Source organism: Sceloporus occidentalis, unplaced genomic scaffold (assembly GCF_023333645.1).
Source record: "Sceloporus occidentalis isolate IW3139 unplaced genomic scaffold, rSceOcc1.0.p SCAF_240, whole genome shotgun sequence".
Lineage (NCBI taxonomy): Eukaryota > Metazoa > Chordata > Lepidosauria > Squamata > Phrynosomatidae > Sceloporus > Sceloporus occidentalis.
This window is the reverse complement of record NW_028317220.1, coordinates 691,643-711,614: the sequence shown is the minus strand read 5'-3', so window position 1 is coordinate 711,614 and position 19,972 is coordinate 691,643. Positions and strand designations below refer to the sequence as shown.

The window sequence follows — 19,972 nt, the reverse complement described above, 5'->3', positions numbered from 1 at the left end:
GGGGACCTTCAGAGACAGTATGTATTAGGGGTTCTATACATATTTTTTATTTTAAAAGTTTGGGTTTTTTTGTAGAACTTCACCAGTGAAATAATTCATTAGTTTTTGATTGATAAACCATTGAGACACACTGCCTTCTTTTGGCTCTCTGTGCTTAAAGATGACACTAAAATGTTAGATATAGCTAGCTATTCCAAAGTAATTGACACATACACTAAATGACCTAGGAAGGGTTATTAGAAATGCACATGTCCAGCAATTCTGTTACTAGATGTGCTTGACCGTTAAGGCCGAATATTGTCTTTTATATTGTATTGTTTTGTATTTTATATACTGCAGAAACCTCTGAGGTCCTCAGAGCTTATGTGACTTTATGCCTTTTTCTGAGTTAGCCCAATAAAGGCTATATTCATCCACGAAAGAGTGACTTCTTGTTGTAAACCAACTTAGAGAGCATTTCTGGAAGACGTGTGAGTGGTAATTAATTCTTTTCGTATACAGGAGATGGAAATCCCAAGGAAAGTTCCCCATTTATTAACAGCTCAGAAGTTGATACAGGGAAGAACATGGCATTGTTTGAGGTAATTCTTCCACACATTTTTTCCCACAACACCTCCTCAGTCTTTTCCTCTTTTATTAACTCACACTTTCCAATATTCCTTTCCCTGTTCATAGGAGGAAATGGACACCAGTCCAATGGTATCTTCACTCCTCAGTGGATTGGCCAATTACACAAACCTGACACAGGGAGTGAAGGAGCATGAGGAGGCTGAGAACAATGAAGGGGCCAAGAAGAAACCAGTACAGGTCAGTAAATACTGGTCACTCTATATGTTGATTGGTCCACATATGTATTTATCTCTTTATGTGTAATTATAATGGATCTGTTTCTTCTTATGTCTTAATTCACAGGCTCCAAGGATGGGAACCTTTATGGGTGTATACCTCCCTTGTCTACAAAACATCTTTGGAGTGATCCTCTTCCTTCGTCTCACTTGGGTGGTGGGAGTCGGTGGTATTATGGAGTCATTCCTTATGGTCTTGCTATGCTGCTCATGTGTGAGTACAGGCCCAGATAAATAACAGGATAATGATACAGATGGAAATCCTTGGGATATTAATAAGAGTCCTTGTGCAAACCAAGTTGCAAAAAAATAAAATTAGGAGGAAACCTAGATCCATGGATGTAACCAAGGTTCTGGGGAGAGTTCACAATACTTTAGACAATGGTGCTTCCTGCAGATAATAACCTAAGAATTAGCAGAATTGTGCGGGTGTTCCATAAGCACAAAAATAGTCTGGGTTTATATTAATTCCCACACCATAAAGTTACTCGTGTGTATAAGTAAAAGTTACACAAAATAGTGAATAAAAATCCACCCTAGTGTTTGCGCACAGAAATAGGTATACTTTCCTTGGATACACAGTTCTCAATTTTCCAATATACAGTATCTTCCAATAGTTGGGTACATAAGAAACAAACAAAGAAAAAAGAAAAAGGAATAGTGTGGTATTGTTAATTTATATAACACATATGTAAGTTTGATATAGATGGACTCTTGCCTTTAGGTAGAGGCAACTTGTTGCCTTCATATAAGGTGATGCTCCCTTGTGGTGCAGTGTTGTTACTGAATTCAGTGCTCAGATATGAAGAGGGTTTGGCACTCTTTCAGTTGAGATATTTTTGCTACAAATAGCGATTTACCTTCTTAACTGAATGAGTGCCAAACCCTCTTCATATCTGGGGAAGAAGGAAGAAAGTAGCATTCACAAATCAGTGATTCCATTCACAGGACACATAGTCAAGCAACAAAATCCTCAACTTTATATACACGTTTAGCAAACATAAATAATAATTAGGTCAATCAATTAAGCTAAAGTAGCTATAAAAACATGTCCAGATCCCCCTGATATGAATTGAAATTCATATAAAATATAACCTTTAGATACACATATTTATCTAACATCTGTTTTGCATGCATATGTGAGTAGTAATTAAATAATTGTACATTTAATAATGTAATGTAAACATGTAATTTAATAACAACATACATTATAATAATAAAAATGTCTCTGAATAAGCAATGAGAAGCGACATTAATGCCCTTACTAACACAGGCATATTTTTAATTTGTAATAATAATTAGATGTAAACTCACCATTTCAATGATAAACCATTGAGACACACTGCCTTCTTTTGGCTCTCTGTGCTTAAAGGTGACAGTAAAATGTCAAAGTAATTGACACATACACTAAATGACCTAGGGAGGGTTATTAGAAATGCACATGTCCAGCAATTCTGTTACTAGATGCACACCATTTCAATGCCGGTACATTTTAAGTTTCGTCTGACAGTTAAATTGTTAATTCATGAATGTTAAATTTAGAGTTATCTACATGTTTGCGGAGTGTTAGATTTACTGTTTAACAGTTTGTTACCATAGTTTGCAATGTAGCATTTTTAGTGGTTGTAATCTAGATTTTATGCTTCAGGATTTAATTTTGGATGGGTCATTGAACTCCAAACAGTATGTTATTGACCTCCGTTAAAACCAATTAAGGTTTAGACGGGTCATTGAATCAGGCATTAGGCAAAAACATGCCTAGGCAACCTTATAAGCTGGGCAATAATTCGAGTTAAAAGTAACTGCAAGTCACCTGCTGTAATAACAACGTTAGAATTGACTTCTTATTAAAGGTACAGTAGCTAAAAAGAGGAAAAAAAGACAATGTATAGGGCATGATAACTGTGAGAATCAACAGACTATAAGAGGAGATAGACAGAAGATAGCATTCTATAATATGCACAGGAGGCTTGTTTATTCCATATCTTGGGGACCAGATTGTGATATCTATTGTTTTTCTCAACTATTTGCTGTTTCTTCTTCTCCACTGCATTTTCTAAAACTCTTTCCCAAGCATTTCTTCATCTCCTCACTGTTCCCCGCTGTTCTTCTGTCTCTCCATCATTAATTGGTACACTCAAAATTATAATAAATTACATTTAACATTCCCCCCATTTCTGTCTGATAAACAGTTGTTCGTTTAGGCACACAATACAAGGCATAACCAGCAAATATGAAACAGAAAAATATATATATACTTTAAATCTGTATTCTACTACAACATGTTCATTTCTGTACTTCCAGTCAGAAGTAATTTCAACCAGAGGATTTGTAGGCTATTCCTCCTTTTGTTGGACCTCACCTGCTTATAATTCTTAACGTGTTGGATGTGCTCTCCTACAATTTATAATATCCATCATCATATATCCATCATAAACTGGGATACTTACTCACCCTGATATTCTCTGTGTTCTAAGCTATATTCTGATTCTATACTTTCTGGTTTGTGAAATGTGAGAAGCCAAACCAGCAAATCATCTGTTCAGACCACTCAACCTTGACATGCATTTCCATGGTTTAGCATGGTTAGTTCTGTAAGACACAAACATGAAGCAGTTCTATGATGCATTGCACTTTACCCATGGCCTTTCTATAGAGCAAGCATCATCTAGCACTCCAATACTTCAATAGGTGAAATGAAAGATGCTCACTTCTATCCTTAGTACTATATGTGTCTTGTGTTTTTGTGTGCCGTGGTTCACATGCGATATAAATATAGCATGCATTGTATTCATTCTACAATATATAACACTTAATTTCTAAATGTAATAGTGGACGTCGGTTGTGGCAACGCTTGTGATAAATGCCCTCAGTTGTCTTCATTTCTGCGAGGAAAGCTTGGTGATGTCTTCTGCCTTAAGGTCTAGTGCAGATTGAATATAGTTTAACATAGTTGTTGTGTGCATAAAAGTAGATTTTTGACGGTGTATCAAATTATTAGGCTTCATTTAAAAAACGTATTTCTCCAACTTCACTTGGAAAATATCTTTGCAGAATCAATCTAGAACACTTTAAATATATTTAATCATTAAGGATACTGTACCACCACCACTGCGGAACAAAAAGCAGCATCAGAAGCGACATGTGATACAAAATCAGGTTTTGATATATTGTTGCCATACAAAGAGAAGAAAAAAACTTTCACTGTTTTTTTCATGTGATTTCAATTAAAATGATAAGGCTTATTTGCTCACCATGCTTTTGTCAACTTTAATGGGGACACTCCAAAAAATTAAAAATGTCAATTTTTAGACGGGTATGTGATACGGTTAAGTAGGGCAATTCCACCTACTCCTCCATACCTAATTATTCCATCCCATTAATCTATATCTCTCTCCTATTGTTACGTTGCTGGTTGCTGTTGATTGGTTCAAGCAGCCTTTGTAAGGCTGTGGGGACCATATCATTTAAACTAAATATTACCAAAACAATTACACTGAGTGACAAAAAAACACCAGCCATATTTAGTTTTAATAAATGCATTTAGTTCTAGCCAAAACAGTTTTGGCACCAGTGCCCCTTTATGTGACAGAGGGGTATATTTACTAAACCAGGAGCTTGCACTTTGGAACATTGCTACTGATTTTAATACATGCTTACCAGGGGTAAGGCCTCTCAACTCACTTACATACTCACAGTTTAGTGAATAAATCCTAGACATTTTAGAGCATTAACTTTTTAGGCAGCGTATCACATTTTGCAACAAGAAATTTTTATGACAATTGTTTGCACAAATACTATTTGATATCTTATGTGTGCTTGTCTAGTGTCACTTCCACAAGATGGGTCTGATCTCCTACCCTCTGAATATTTCACGTACAATACTTATATCCCTAATGCCTTTGCCCCGAGGTGTGTTCACTAAGAGTTAGGACGAGGGTTGCAATTTTAACTCACAGATGTCATTATGCATCATAGTGGGACAACTGTGGGAAGTTTATCCTGCAAAAGGTCTGAGCTGACACCTCATAGTACATAATTTAATCAGAAAGGTGAATTATCTCATTGATTTAACTTTGCCTTTTACAGAGCCAACCAAGTTCTTCTAAGCAGGAAAAGCTCAATAGGGTTAGCCGTTCGTAATAAATAGTACAGGGGGGTGTGGATGTTCAGCTGTTCTACAAGCTCCCACTTTAGCTAATAAACTTCTCTGACCTTATATGTTGTCCCAATTGGTGACTGTTTTTTTAAATTCTGTGTCAGATGAATATATCACAAACACTGCCTTGCATTAAATGAAGTTTACTGTTTTGTTGCATAACCCAATTGCATCATTTATATCTTGCACTAACTCTTATATTGTATCTACTAAGATTATTTTTTATTTCATGAAATTGCATATATGATGTATGATCTGAATCCAATATCACTGCAACTGATGTATGTTGTCATCCTTGTGTTTCTGGCACCACATCATCTGTGACTGTCATGATATCACAACATCACATCCATTGAGGGTTGTGGGGTGTTCATAAATACTTGACCCTTACTATAGGAAGTTGCCCTTACAGAGCTAGCTTTAAGTCTTCCTGGCAGCTAAAATTCTGGTAATATCCAGCCACCAGCTGGGAGTCAGGCATTACATTATCATCATGCAGGATTCTGTACTAAGTCTATCCACACAGGTCCTTAAGGGGCGTTAGTGACATCACGGCCGTGGTTATACTACCATAATATTATCTACAACAATCATTGTAATATTTAGGCTTCAAATCTCTTTGTGTAAAAGTTTTGTTTTTTTTAACATTTATTTATATACCCCTGGCAGTCTAAGCAGGTGTTCACAACTTGCATAGCGTTTAACAACATAAACCCAATTTATGAGAAATAAAACAAGGTAGTTTATGTATTAAAATGATGCTGGTACTGAATTTGAAAAAGTATATTATCATCCTAGCAAACAATAGAATGGTGATAAGGCCACTTTTCATACCAGAATCACTTTTTTTATATACATCAGAGATCGCTACTGCCCTAGAAGGACTGTCAGGTAGCAGTAGCCACGTGGCTTCTGGGGACAATATAATGTGTTCTTGCTATAAAAGTTGTAGACTTTTTTTGGAAGAGATTCCTTTTTGAAGTTTAAATACTAAAGCAGGAGTTGGCAATACAGTTTGCAAGAGAGCTGTTTTTCAACTCACTCACTGCATTATACATTATGAAAGTCCAACCATTGACATATATTGGCTGGGTGTTGGCCTACGCCTGACCCAGGGCAGTGTCCTAGACCCCCCCAACCTTAACTCAAATTCCCTTATCCCAGTGCATTTGATTTAAAATATGAGCAGTGTGAGTTCACTAGCCTGTGCCCGCTAGGCACACTGCTCTGTAGTGTATATGAGCCAGTTACAAGAGAGACCTCTAATCTCCCCAAATGGCCAATGGGATGATCTGCCTCACTAGGTCCAACTCTAGTGAACTTCTACTGGATGTTTTTGGCAGGACTTGGAAGTCACTTTACAGATTGAACCATGCATTATTAGGGGCCATATCAACTCTTCTAGAGCTTTCTTCTTCCATTTTAATTTATCATTTCAACTGACTAAATTCCCTTGAAATACAAGATGAAAGATGAAGATTATGTGGAAGTGTTCCAAAAATATAGGTTTTGTACATCACCTAATATTATGAAATAATTTTTGGACTTCAAAAGTATGCACAGATTTGATTTGTTTCTCATGATTAGGACAGAAAATTTGTATTTTAGAATTGGAAACCAGTCAAATGCTTCAAAAGCAGTTGAAAAATGGCATGTGAGAGAACGTTCAAACGCTTGGAGTCAAAGTAAATTTATCACCTAGCCAAATTGTTTCAATTGATACTAGGGATATTAGTAAGAAATATTTAAGGCTGCATATCTAATATACTAAAACTTGACTAAAATATAACTGCTAGAAGGTAATGTCTGGGAGTTTAGACTATGTCCCCCCTTTCCAGTTTTGTTTGACACGTTTAAGTTCCTGATTTTATTAAACAAATATGTTTTCTAATTACACGTTGAGGAAATGTAGCTACTGTTCCATAACACAGACCATGTATGATATCCACTTGTTCTGTCTCACTGTGTCCGGGTACATCTTCCCAAAGTGTCTGATATTATGGTGACTGTCTGTCTAATTTAGCATCTTCTGATTGCCCATTGCATTTGAAATCATACCTTGTGACCGTTCACTGCATCTGAATTCATATCCTCTGGTTGTGCGCTTCATCTGCTATCACATTGTCTGAGCGTGCACTGGATTTGATATCATCACTCCTAAGGAAGTTCCACTTGTCAGAAGACATTGAGTGTACACTTCATATAATCTCCGAACTGAGTGTGAACTGCATCTCATTGAGCGTCTGAGTGTCCACTGCACCTCTAGTAACATTGTCTGATTGTGCACTGCATTTTCATATAATGTTAACTGAGTACGCACAGCATCTTATATTACATCCCCTTAGTGCGCACTGCATTTGAAATCATTTGCTCCTATTTTGCACTGCACCAAAAATAATCCCTCCACATTGCACTGCGTCTGACATCTTCACCCTACCACGCACTGTACCTGAGACAAATTCTTTCATGGTGCACTGCTTCTGATCCTCCCATGATGCATTGCGTCTCATGTCTCCCCCTCTATGATGCACTGCTCCTGTCATCATCTCCCTCCCATGATACATTGGGTACAGGCTCATGGCACCTCCCTGTGTTTGCTCTGCAGACCATGCTGACTGCTATCTCAATGAGCGCCATCGCTACCAATGGAGTTGTGCCAGGTAGGGGGAATTTCAGATGAAAAACCAAATGGAGATTCAATGCATGGGAGGAAAGGGGAGGGGGTACACATTAACAGAACTGCTGGATGCAGAAGCAGTGTGTTGTTGGGTGGGGGTTTGCCAGAGACTTTAAACCAAATGCAGACGCTGTGCAAGGTGGTTAACTATGCATTGGTCTGACACAGGTTTAATGTACAAGCGAGGGGTATTGTATTTTATGGATTATGTTCTAATATGATGGCGGTTGTACAGGATCCAGGTGTACTAGTTAATATAAGGTGATGCACCTTGGAAATCTTTGCACCTGTTATGGTAGCATGCTGTTCTATCAAGTACTTTACAATGTATATTTATGAGAAGTGTGAGCATATTTGCCCCCTAGGCCACACATTGGTCTTGCTACCTCATCATATAGTTGATAAAGAATATATGCAACAACACAACATCATTTACCTAATATAGATCAATATATGCTTCGTTCCTATATAGGTATCTGGTGGCACAAGACAAAAAATACCTAAGGATAACTGTTTGCCCCAACCATCAACCAACATCTAAAAATCTGAATGTTTTTATATTCTGTTCCCCCTAGTTATAAGTACTACACAGTAGTGAGTTAGGTAATTAATTGATGAAATCGCATACTGCCCTCAGCACATGACGCAAAGCAAGGTGTGACATCTAATGTATTTGGTGAAATAATACATGGGTTTAGGGCTTTTAGGGTGCGGTGCATTGTTAAACAGTGCATTGGTATGAGGTACAGTGCAGTGGTTAAAGGTGTGGTGTTGATCAGACACAGTTTGGTTTGAGTCGAGTTCCCCTGAGACATCTATCTCTCTGTAGCTGGTGGTTCGTATTACATGATCTCTCGCTCTCTTGGCCCGGAGTTTGGAGGAGCTGTTGGTCTCTGCTTTTACCTGGGAACCACATTTGCAGGAGCCATGTATATCCTGGGGACCATTGAGATTCTGCTGGTAAGTACCGACTAAACTTAATTTACATGCACATTTACACGCTACAATATTCTGCCGCTCACCTAGTTTTACGTTTTGCTTGCAGAAAAGACTTGGTTCAACCGGGACATTGTTGATTCTGATGATTCTAGCATCTTAACATTTAATCTGGAAGTAGGAGTTTTTATTAAAAAATAACCCATTGTAACCATCTAACAATTCTAACAAATTACAATATAATGCAATAAAATCAGGTGCAATGTATTAACTTTTGTCTTTTAATTCACAATATCCACCTTTCTTCTACTAGACCTATCTCTTCCCTGGCATGGCTATTTTTAAGGCGCAAGAAGCTAGCGAGGAGCCTGCAGCACTACTTAATAACATGCGTGTATATGGCACCTGTGTACTTACCTTGATGGCCGTTGTGGTTTTTGTGGGTGTGAAGTACGTCAATAAATTTGCTCTGGTTTTCCTTGGCTGTGTGATCCTGTCCATCTTCTCAATCTATGCTGGGGTCATCAAGTCAGCCTTTGACCCTCCAGACTTTCCGTAAGTTCCTTCCTGCACACATTTTTTTTCCCTTCATAGTTATAGCAACTATGCTATTTAAAGAAAATGCAGCAAAGGAAACTTTGTACAATTTCTAGCAGAATATGTACTAAATACATAGTGAAAATTGGGTTATTTAAATAGTACTACATTTTAAAAAGCAGAAAATATATTTTCTCTTATATTGCAATCATTAGTGTTCATTTGTGCCATTCTATTGCAAACATTTCAGGTTCTTGTAACGTTTTACACAATATGGTTACAAAATTGATTCAATGTAACAGATTACTTGTAGAACACAGTGCAACATTTAAATCTATGAGGTACTTCATTTGGCAAAAAAATGGGTTATGTTTTATATATGTTTTTATATGTCATTTTATTTATCTATTTTACAAATCTAAATGGTATTTTATGTTTTATGGAATCCTGGTGTACCTAGGCACATCAAAAAACAGTGCTAAAAAGACAATTAGAGAAAAATGGGTGTAGGATAAAGAGGAGAGTAGATGAGTATGAACTCATTGATAGCTCCATCCAAAGGGGTCATATCATGGTTGTCCTTATTTGTGTTAAACATAGCAATTCAGGCAAGCCTGTTTGATATTTATGTACTTAGTGTTGTGTTATCTCAACATAATATATGTGGGAAACACAGCAGGAAACTGTGACAGTGATATCTCTTGGCTCTACCTGGTAGACAGATAAATTAATTGTGGTTAGAGTCATGATTTGCAGTAAATGATTCTACTTGTGTTATCAATGGGGTGGCTTTCGTACAGAATCAGCAAGTGCATCCCTTGTACCAATGGTTGTGGGAATGACAACTGACACTGAATGATTTGACAACCTGGAACTGTTCTTATAGGAGTTTCCATAATTGACTATGCACAGAAGTTTGGTGCACAACTTTCCGTGTAGATACTGTCTTTCTGCCTAAGGGAATTATGCAATACCTTGGAGGGGATCAGACTTCTGTAGAGAGCGGTAACACATAATCATAATGTTGTGCATCGCTGTTTCAAGTCTTATCCTGAAATCCTGGTTTTTCAGGCCTTTTGACAACTGGAGTACATCACCCATGTTCTAATCTATAAAAAGAATGTAAAGCAGATTAGGGTCTTTTCTCATATTAAGGTGCAGCATGAGACAACTTCATATAACCAGAAAGAATACATTTTAATCCTATAGGATAAGGTCCTGTAAGGATTAATTTTTGCATAGGAACCAAAGCATGATACATTAGATTTCATTCCAGTGGCAGAAACCTTCAACTCATGTGAGTCTACCCTATTACAAAGAGATTTAAGGGATTTAGATAGGGTGCCAATATCTGCTGTTATCCATTTAAACAGAATGTGATAATATCATAGTTGAGTGGCATCAAGATATCACATCATGCTCCACCCATGTTATCTAGTGGTGGTTATTCTTTAAGTGCATGCTCAGTGGGCAAAATTACTTTCTTGCTTAAAAATATAGAGGTTAAAATGTTATTTGGGGTGGGGGGTATGTGCTGAAGACTTGCGATAATATGATTCAACAGGCAAACTGATTGAAGAGTATCTCAAGCCAGTCCTTCTCTTGCCTTTCTTATTGGGAAAAGAGAGAGACTTTGCAGGGAGCTGAAGCCCCATCCATCTAAGTGTAGCGAGCCATCATGCCAGAGTAGTTTTGGCTAAACCCTACCACTGGGGGGGAATGTTCTGGGAGATGGGTAGCAGCCATTGGAGAAGAAAGCTGTGTCTGTTATGTGGGCAATAACAATTTTAGAGTGGATTTTTTCTTACTGATTTTGATTACTGATTTCTTTGAGAAACTGGAAGACATTATTAACCTTACCTTATTTCACACAAGACATGGACTCAGCCCCTTCTTTGTTTTAGTTTCGAGGGAAGACTCTTTTTATGGAGGTAATATTTAAATATAATTTATTGACAGATTATACAGGAATAGTAAAGTATTCTCTCATGCATACTGTATATTTCAAGTCACCAACGAGTTCTGTAATGATATGGAAGACTGCAAGTGGCTAAATTTTACTGTATGCGTTTTGTATTGTATGATTTGTACTTTATAATACACAAGTGACCTCATTTAAATCTCAAATCAATCCAAAACAGATTAATAAGTGGCTTTATTGGGATTGGTCCATTTGGTCCATAAAGCATTAATGTTTTACTGTAATCCTGCTCTATACAGCAGTCTGGGTAGATTTAATCCCTAATTCTGTAAATGTATGAGTTTAAAACTAATAAACACAGAGTGTTTTTGAAAATCTGTCTGTTCATTGCTAGCAAGAATTACATAACACAAAAGAATGAATCATCGGAACTAAACAGCAGTCAACCATTAGTCTACATTCATCACCTTGAGAAATGTTTAGGTGGTGAATGTAGAGCATACAATTGATCTATATAAATTGTGCAAATAGAATTACAAGTGTATGTAGGTAAAAGGAAAGAAGCATTTGTTTTGTTGGCTCAATTTCTTATTTATGATACTTTATGATTAGGATCTATTTATGATTACTTCAGTAAGTATATGCAGATTAATTTGCATATGGTGTCACATAAGAAATCTTGAATTGAGTGTCACTGCAGATTAATTTTAAAACCATTGAAATAACTACTGTAAAATTGTTTTATTATAGTCTGATTTTGACATTGGCTATTGTCATTTTAATATTATTTTGGTAAAAAACAAAATGTTACCAAATGGAAAGGTTACAAGAAATAAGTCATTGTTCTGTTACTTTAACTGTCCCTAAATAAGTAAAACATAATGCATATTATAAATAGTCTATATAGTCTCAGCCTGACAGCCATCTTTTTTGAGCAAACCTTGGAAGATGATTATGAATTCTTGTATAACTGGAATGAGTCATTTTCAAACACAACAAGAAAGAATAGCTAGTTTATTCCCGCCGTATGATCAAAGCAACCACAGCCATAGCCCACTATAAAGGCAACATGTCTGTTTTACTGATTATATTGAAGTATCTTTTTATGTTATCTAGTTCTGTCAGAAGACTGTGACTGCTTTTATTATATGCCGGTGGCAGGAGACGTACATCAAAAATGCTGGAGGCAGAAGATGCTAATTAATCCTAACTGTACCCGTCTAAGGTTTACTGTAACAAAGTGCAATACATTTTCATACAAATCATAGAGTTGAGAATTGAGAATGCCCCCTGTGACTATAGACTCTTGTGTGTGTATAGTAATACTCGCTTAGCAAGACTGAAGATGGAATGAAGGTCCCACAGTCCCAGTGATAGGTCCAGGTGGGTACAGTTATTGAAGAGTTCTCCATTTTTTCTGCCTGGTGGAATTTCTTGCCTTGTAAAGGCCAATGGCCTTTCATATTGAAGGTCAGCCATTTGTTTTCTGGCTTCATTATTTGCTTATTCTTCGTTCTTCTCCTTCTTCGTCTAAACACAATTATTTTCACTAGCATCTTTGACAGTGGATGCGTTTTGGTCCAGCGCTGCCTCTGTGGCTAAATCCACTAGAAGTATATGGAAGCAGTTCTGGTTGCTCCTGGCATATTTGGTTGATATGCTGAACTCATGGTGTTAAGAGGGTAATGTAAAATGCAGACTGGATAGCAGTCTGCAAAAAAAATAAAAATGAAGGCTTAATGATAACCACTTTACTGTTTACTGTTTCTCTGTGACTTAGAGATGGGTTCCAATAGTGATAAATATGTATTATGAATGCATTATGAAATCTAACCAAATATTATTTGAAATCCATTGCAACTACTTCCATGCTCAATGAAGACCAAGACTGTAAGCTTTATTGGGCAGGGACCTCCTTTCCTAATATATTCATACATATTGAAAAAATGTCACTAAACCTTGCATATCATCAGGGCAGCTTACACATGGTGGGATGACTTAATATTACATGACCCCACTGAGCCCTGCCTCTCCAAGTGGCCTGGTCCCAAATGGACCTCCAGCTGGACCTGTTTGGAAAATAAGGATTTCCCCCTGCACTACTGGCTAGTCTTAAAAGCAGCTGTATACAGCACGTGATCTTACCTTTGCCTTCGTTTTATCAGATCAGCTAACAAGATAACGTTTTACTAATCCCTTAACTAGAGGCTGTCCAGGGTTTTTGTACTGTCCTCATATTGCTACTGCATGTAATCATTAATTTAACAGCGTCTCATCCTACAGATTCTGCTAATTGGCTATTGGGTATTTTGCAGCCATTCACATTTTAATGGTAGACAACACATTTTTGCAGTGGTCATTTGCAAACAGGGCTTAATTTGTCAAAATGATTTGTAATATGCTTAGCATCATATTAAGTGGCATTTAAATAGTTATCTCTATATAAATAAAAACTTTTAATATTGAAGTTACTTCAAATGATCTACATAACATTGGAGTGAGTAACACAGAAAATAAATCTTTTTTTAAAAAAATAATAAATTCTAACTTTTGTTTCCTGAGTTGGCATCTTAACACTATACGATGCAGCAAAAGTCATTGTTTTGGGATGATGGTGCATTCTTGCGTGAGAAAATATCATATTCTGCTTTTTAAAAAACATTATATTAAACACTATAACCATTAGGATCGCTTTGTTGAGTCTGTTTCAATTTCTGTTTCTTATGGATTTTATATCGTTGACATTCTATATAATTACATTACCACATTTGAAAATGACTTCCTATTACACCATTCCTACTCAGGTTCCTATACTGTTAAAGAGAACTGTTCTGAAAGCCAGAGGAAGGCCGAAAAGCCAATTATAACTTAATGGTGTAAAGCCCCTCACAGTCCCAAAATAATCATGCCACTTTGTAAGCTTCATCAGATCTTCCAATTGCTCTAATCAAGGTGCAAGGCTCAGCAGCTGTTCCACAGGGCACTTTCCTTTACATTGAATGTAGGGGCAACGTCATAAGGGAGAAATTGTAAGACAGTCTGAAGAAGTTGGTTTCAAAGATTGGGTCCTAAAACTGCTTTTTGCACATATTCCGAATTTAGGATTTCTTTTTCTCCTAATATTGCATTTAAATGTGTGTCTTTAATAAAAATACAGTAATATACCTCACTTGAAATCCTGACACATATCAGTACTGTCAGTGAGAGTGATGTACCTAGAGTGACTGTGTCTTTGGTTTCTATTGATGCCATTTATTGCACCACAATCACATTTGGTGTATAGAGGCAAATGTGTTATGTCTTAAAGTTAAAGAGCCATCTTTTAGTCTCCCTTTTTTTTTCTCTTTAAAGAGAATAGATATAGCTGTGTTGGTTAAAAAGATCCTTTAGTAGAAGGTGATAACTTTTATTGAGGTCCTGAAGGCTTATGTGGCATACTTTTTTATGTTGAGTATAACCTACTACTAAATACACTTTTTATAAAAATGGGCAATCCTCTTGTCCCAAAATCTTTGTTTTTATTGCACATTAGAGTATGCACAATTTGCATACTTAAGAAGGTGAGCAGCACCCACTTTTAAGTATGCAAGTTGAACTCCATCGATGACAGACGAGCTGACATGCGCTAAAGCACATGTAGGTAAGCAAGGCTTTTTTTGAGCCTTTTCATACAATGGCTACATATACGGTATATACTTTAGTAGTCATTTTAATCTTGTCCTAAAGACCATTATTTCTATTTATCAACTTGTTTCCCCTACTCTTACATCTTTGTTTCTTCTCACTTCTCTAATTCCAGTGTTTGCATCCTTGGGAACCGTACTCTGTCTCAGAAAGGTTTTGATATCTGTGCTAAACTTATTGACAATGGCAATGAGACAGTTACAACGAAACTGTGGGCTCTCTTTTGTTCCTCACCATTTTTAAATGCCACGTGTGACGCATACTTCTCACTGAACAATGTGACTGAGATTCAGGGCATCCCTGGAGCTGCAAGTGGACTAATTCAAGGTGAGATGTGTGTGTGTGGTTTGCATGAAGTTAAACGAGAATGTAAAGAGAGTGGGCATATTGAGCAATGTGTATGGAAACAAATGATTCCAGCATAGGGGAGGAAAAATATGTATTAAAAGAAGAATTTCCTGTTAAAATATCATCATTACATTTACTTAGTCTTTTATTATGTAATGTCTAATCTAGGAGACTGTCAAAAGATGTAATCCAGCAGGTATTCATTTCAGAGTGTCACTGAAAGGGAATGCATGCATACTTTGATCTCCCTGCAGTCCTTGCTAGTTGTAATCACGTAGCATTCTGTAATCTACATGTTCACGGACAACTAATATGTCTATGATTTATTAATATCCAGTTATCATATTAACAAGGACAATAGAGAGAGGAACATGAGAAGCATGATTTAATAAACAGAAGAAAGAAAAATACATGAATCAGAATCTTAAAAAAAACATGAAATTATAAAAATGGAGTAGGGCTTTTTGATTTGACGGATAAAAAAATAATGTACATTTTTCGTTTATTTAAAATAAGTTAATAAACAAACTGGGTCTTAAAAACAAACAGGAGAATAAAAAAAATGCATTTCTTGTTTTTGTTTCACAACCTGCCCCCCCCAGTTATGCACATCTGAGCCCAGATATGCCTTATATATCCTATATGCCTTATACCTCCAGATATGCCCCTCTGCCCCCCAGATATGCCTTATACCCCCCTATAAGCCCTAGTGCCCTCTGGTATGCCTTATACCCATCTGATATGTCACTGTGCTCTCTGATATGCCTTATACCCAAGACAGGGGGTATATCAGGGGGCACAGTGACATATAGGGGGTACAAAGCATATTTGGGGGGCAGAGTGGCATACTCTGCCCCCCAAATATGCCTTGTACCCCCTATATGTCACTGTGCCCCCTGATATGCCTTATAACCCCTATATGCCACTGTGCCCCCCTGATATGCCTTATAACCCCAGATATTTCAATCTGCCCCATGCTCCAGACTCCTTGGTGTCTAGTAGGGGCAGCCGGTGAGCATTTGTGCATAGACAACCTCTGCTGCTGGCTGGCACTTTAGCTGGAGCTTCTATGAGTGAGCACCGGAAGGTCATGTGACGCTGGTGCTCCATCATAGAAGCCCCAGTGGATGTGCCGGCAGTAGCGGAGGTTGTCTGCGCACAGACGCCCGCCGACTGCCAGAGAGGAGGATCCAGGTCCCCTGCAGTGCTGCGGCAGATCCTCCTCTCTGGCAGCCTGCGAATGTTGCCCAATGCACGCAGACAACCTATGCTGCTGGCCGGTACTTCCGCCTCTGCTTCTATGGTGGAGCACCGGAAGGTCATGTGACGCTGCTGCTCCATCATAGAAGCCCCGGCGGAAGTGCCAGAAGCAGTGGAGGTTGTGTGCGCACATTGCACAGACGCCCACCAGCTGCCAGAGAGAAGGATCTAGGTCCCCTGCAGCGCTGCGGGGGATCTGGATCTTGGTGGGGTATTTTTGAGAGCATTTATATTCAATAAAATCATCTTATATTCGATAACATCGATAATGAAATTCATTGGCAACGATTTTCATTATCGATTATTATGGATTTTATCGATTAGTTGTTGCAGCCCTAGTATGGAGAGTATTTCCTTCTTATTATTTTGTTAATGGTGTCTAATTTTTTTAATGCAACCATTTTCTTCTTTAGATAATCTTTGGTCCACTTACTTGCCAAAGGGAGTGATAGTGGAAAAGGAAGGGTTACATTCAATAGCCTCTGGCGATGCTATTAACCTTGACCAGCCATATGTTTTCAGCGACATGACCACATACTTTACCCTTCTGGTGGGGATTTATTTTCCATCTGTCACAGGTAAATATTGAAAATTCATATTCATGGTGTAAAGGGAGAGTAAAGCATGTTGGGACCTTGCCAGTTGATAAATTATATTATGCTATTTTTTAATGCCATTCGTTTTTTCCATTTGTTTCCCTGTCTGCGGAACACCCTGTAAAACTGGTAGGCTTACATTTAAGAAGGTTAAAATATGTATTTCACCACCATTTATTGCAAGTTTTATGTGTGATTAGGTGCTATAGTCCCTTTTAAACATGTGAGCTAACATATTGTTGTTGGTCATATTGGTGATTGATAGACCTTTTCGACATACAGCTTTACAAAAATCTTCATTGATGACTGTGCTAAACGGTCAATAATGGTTACATTGATGAATGAGTGCTGAATGGAATCAGCATTGGGATCACATATTTAGCTCCAAATGTGTCTTCTATTCACAGCAAAACTCTTCAATTGTCTAATAGTTGTGATCTATACAATATTATCATTCTGCTTGTATGATTTGTCCCAGGGTCAGTAGTTCAAAGTGTTTGTATTACAACTATCATTTCTCCACAAAAAGGATAAGAGTCAACAACACTGCATCCCAGCAGTGCTCTACTCAGATTTTAGACGGTGGCATTTGCATAAAATGGCTGTTATCGAACTGTACAAGCCCAGTGATAATTCTCAGTGGGGTCATGCTAGGTTGATAACCCAGTTCCTTTTAAGGGCGATTTGCCAATGGTATCAGTGTGAAGAACATCTTATTCCTTGTTTGCAAATCAGCTGGGGGTATATGTATGTGTTTCCCAGCATTTATCAGATCTTGTTGTGCACATGAGACATCAGTGAGCTTGTGGGGAACTTAAGCCTGCCAATTGTTGAGTTACATGGCAAAAATCAGGTGACCTAGTACCATTTGTTATAAATGCTATCTGTTCTAGAAATGTATTATGTTGGAGAGGTCAAACTGAGGTTCTATAGAGTCTTGTTTACAAACCCACAAGCAAAATAACATTTGTTTCCGCTGGAGAGAACTCTCTTTATCACCGTTTAGTGATCCAAAAGTATAAAATGCGATTGTGTGTAAATGACAGCTTTGTTGTGATTATAACATTTATTTGAAATAAGTGTACAATCTGCCTTTATTTCGTAGTATATTTTGTATTCATTATTTGACGTTTTTAAGGGGTTTTGGGAAGATTCTCCAGTGAGTTGTTTTTATGACACAAAGTCAAGGTGTTACAATCTGTCTTCATTGGGGCATGCTACTGTTTATGATTCAGATCTGCTCTACCTGTCCCATGTTTGACAAGATTGGGAATAGAAGGATGTAATCTGAGTGTAAGAATATTCAACCTGTCATTATTTTAATCAATTTTCACAGTTTAAGTTAATTGAGCTATAATGAGAGCCCATGTTATCACTTCTGGATAGCGAATTAATAAGGGAATACGTTCAAAGCAAGCGCTTAGAAAAGGTAGCGGGAGAAAAAAAAATCATGTGCAAATGTTTGAGAGGTGAAAAGCATTCTACCCCTGTGTTATTCAAGAGACTGAACAATTACTCTATAGAATAATAGCAACTCATTGCTTTATGATTCAGCTCCATAGAAAGCTTTTCTCACCTCCTGATTCTAATAGCAGTATGTGGGAACTGGGTGGGAGAGAAAGATAACAAGTATGATTGAATCATGGTTTCTGTCAGTGTAGGGTCTAGCAGACACCAATGCATAGAACTCTATCTATACTGCGACTGATTTTATTATTTTGGTATGACGCACCACATCAGAAATATTGCATTTATATAAGGCTAGTTCTTTGTTTTATTCCATAACGGTACTACGTTTTTTTCTTGTATCTTCATTATTTTTCTCTTGCCCAGGAATCATGGCTGGTTCTAATCGGTCTGGAGATCTCAGAGATGCTCAGAAGTCCATCCCTATTGGCACTATAATGGCCATTGCCACCACATCCTTTGTGTGTATCCTTAAAAATAAAGCTGCACAATCCCAGTTTCCTTTTTCTATTGTAGACGATTACAAATGGTTTAATCCAGAAACTAACAATTACTTCCATCTATAATAAAGGCCATTGATCCACCACTACATCTATCATATGTTGCCATCCAAACATCCAATCCTACCATACAACTATTCCATTGAGAAACCCCGAATTACCTCACTACAAGATATCTGTAGCAGTTTTGACTTTTGTGACTTGAAATCCCATATCATTCGTTCTATGACCAGGTCTCTAACATAAAAATGGGTCAGTGGCATTCTCCTTTACAAATGAGCAGATATTACTTCTGTTATTCTTTTTGGCGCTTGCATTGAGGGTGTGGTCTTACGTGACAAGTAAGTGATTATATATATATATATATATATATATATATATATAAATATATAGTGTAAACTTTCATTAAAACAGTGCTGTATAATATAGTCATGTGCTCATAGTTTAAAATTAGAAAAAGCACAAATAATATAAAGTAATATAAAATGTATGCACAAAAAAAATATATAAATACATTATATCACTGGCAAATTATATCAAAATTAAAATTCTGACAATTCTACTGCAATGATAATATGAAAATATATTTAATAACTTTACATCAACACTCATAATGTAGGCTGTGGGATTCTATCAGTGGGGAATTGCACTAAAGGCTGGTGAATCATTGAATTGTCTATTAGGCTGTAGCTTCCTTTCTGATCAGTTATTATAGACATGCCACTACGTGTGTACAGTGTGTACATTTCTTTGTATTTTTTTGTAGTTGTTTTGTACTGTACTGGGTGCTGTCTGTGCTTATTGTCTGTAATCCTAATGTCTTCTCTTACAGGTTTGGTGAGGCTGTAAATGGAAATCTTGTGGTAGGCACCCTTGCATGGCCATCTCCCTGGGTCATCGTGATTGGTTCTTTTTTCTCCACCTGTGGTGCCGGGTTGCAGAGCTTAACAGGAGCTCCGCGACTACTGCAAGCAATATCACGTGATGGAATTGTGCCTTTTCTTAGAGTAAGTAAAAATATTCCACACGTGAAATCAGTAAT

At 37.3% G+C, this 19,972-nt stretch overlaps 1 protein-coding gene across 1 annotated transcript in view; it reads left to right on the top strand.

Annotated features, from left to right (window-relative positions):
* The first annotated feature begins 566 nt into the window (after positions 1 to 566).
* The window catches only part of LOC149276415 (solute carrier family 12 member 5-like), a 35,365-nt gene continuing 15,959 nt past the window's right edge, over positions 567 to 19,972 (top strand). The window contains exons 1-11 of the mRNA XM_089503678.1: positions 567 to 581; positions 676 to 807; positions 913 to 1,059; positions 7,610 to 7,664; positions 8,511 to 8,641; positions 8,931 to 9,172; positions 14,875 to 15,086; positions 16,781 to 16,945; positions 18,797 to 18,895; positions 19,214 to 19,271; positions 19,763 to 19,937. Of these exons, the coding sequence (XP_089359804.1) occupies positions 567 to 581; positions 676 to 807; positions 913 to 1,059; positions 7,610 to 7,664; positions 8,511 to 8,641; positions 8,931 to 9,172; positions 14,875 to 15,086; positions 16,781 to 16,945; positions 18,797 to 18,895; positions 19,214 to 19,271; positions 19,763 to 19,937 (1,431 nt within the window). The remainder of the gene's footprint in view (positions 582 to 675; positions 808 to 912; positions 1,060 to 7,609; positions 7,665 to 8,510; positions 8,642 to 8,930; positions 9,173 to 14,874; positions 15,087 to 16,780; positions 16,946 to 18,796; positions 18,896 to 19,213; positions 19,272 to 19,762; positions 19,938 to 19,972) is intronic.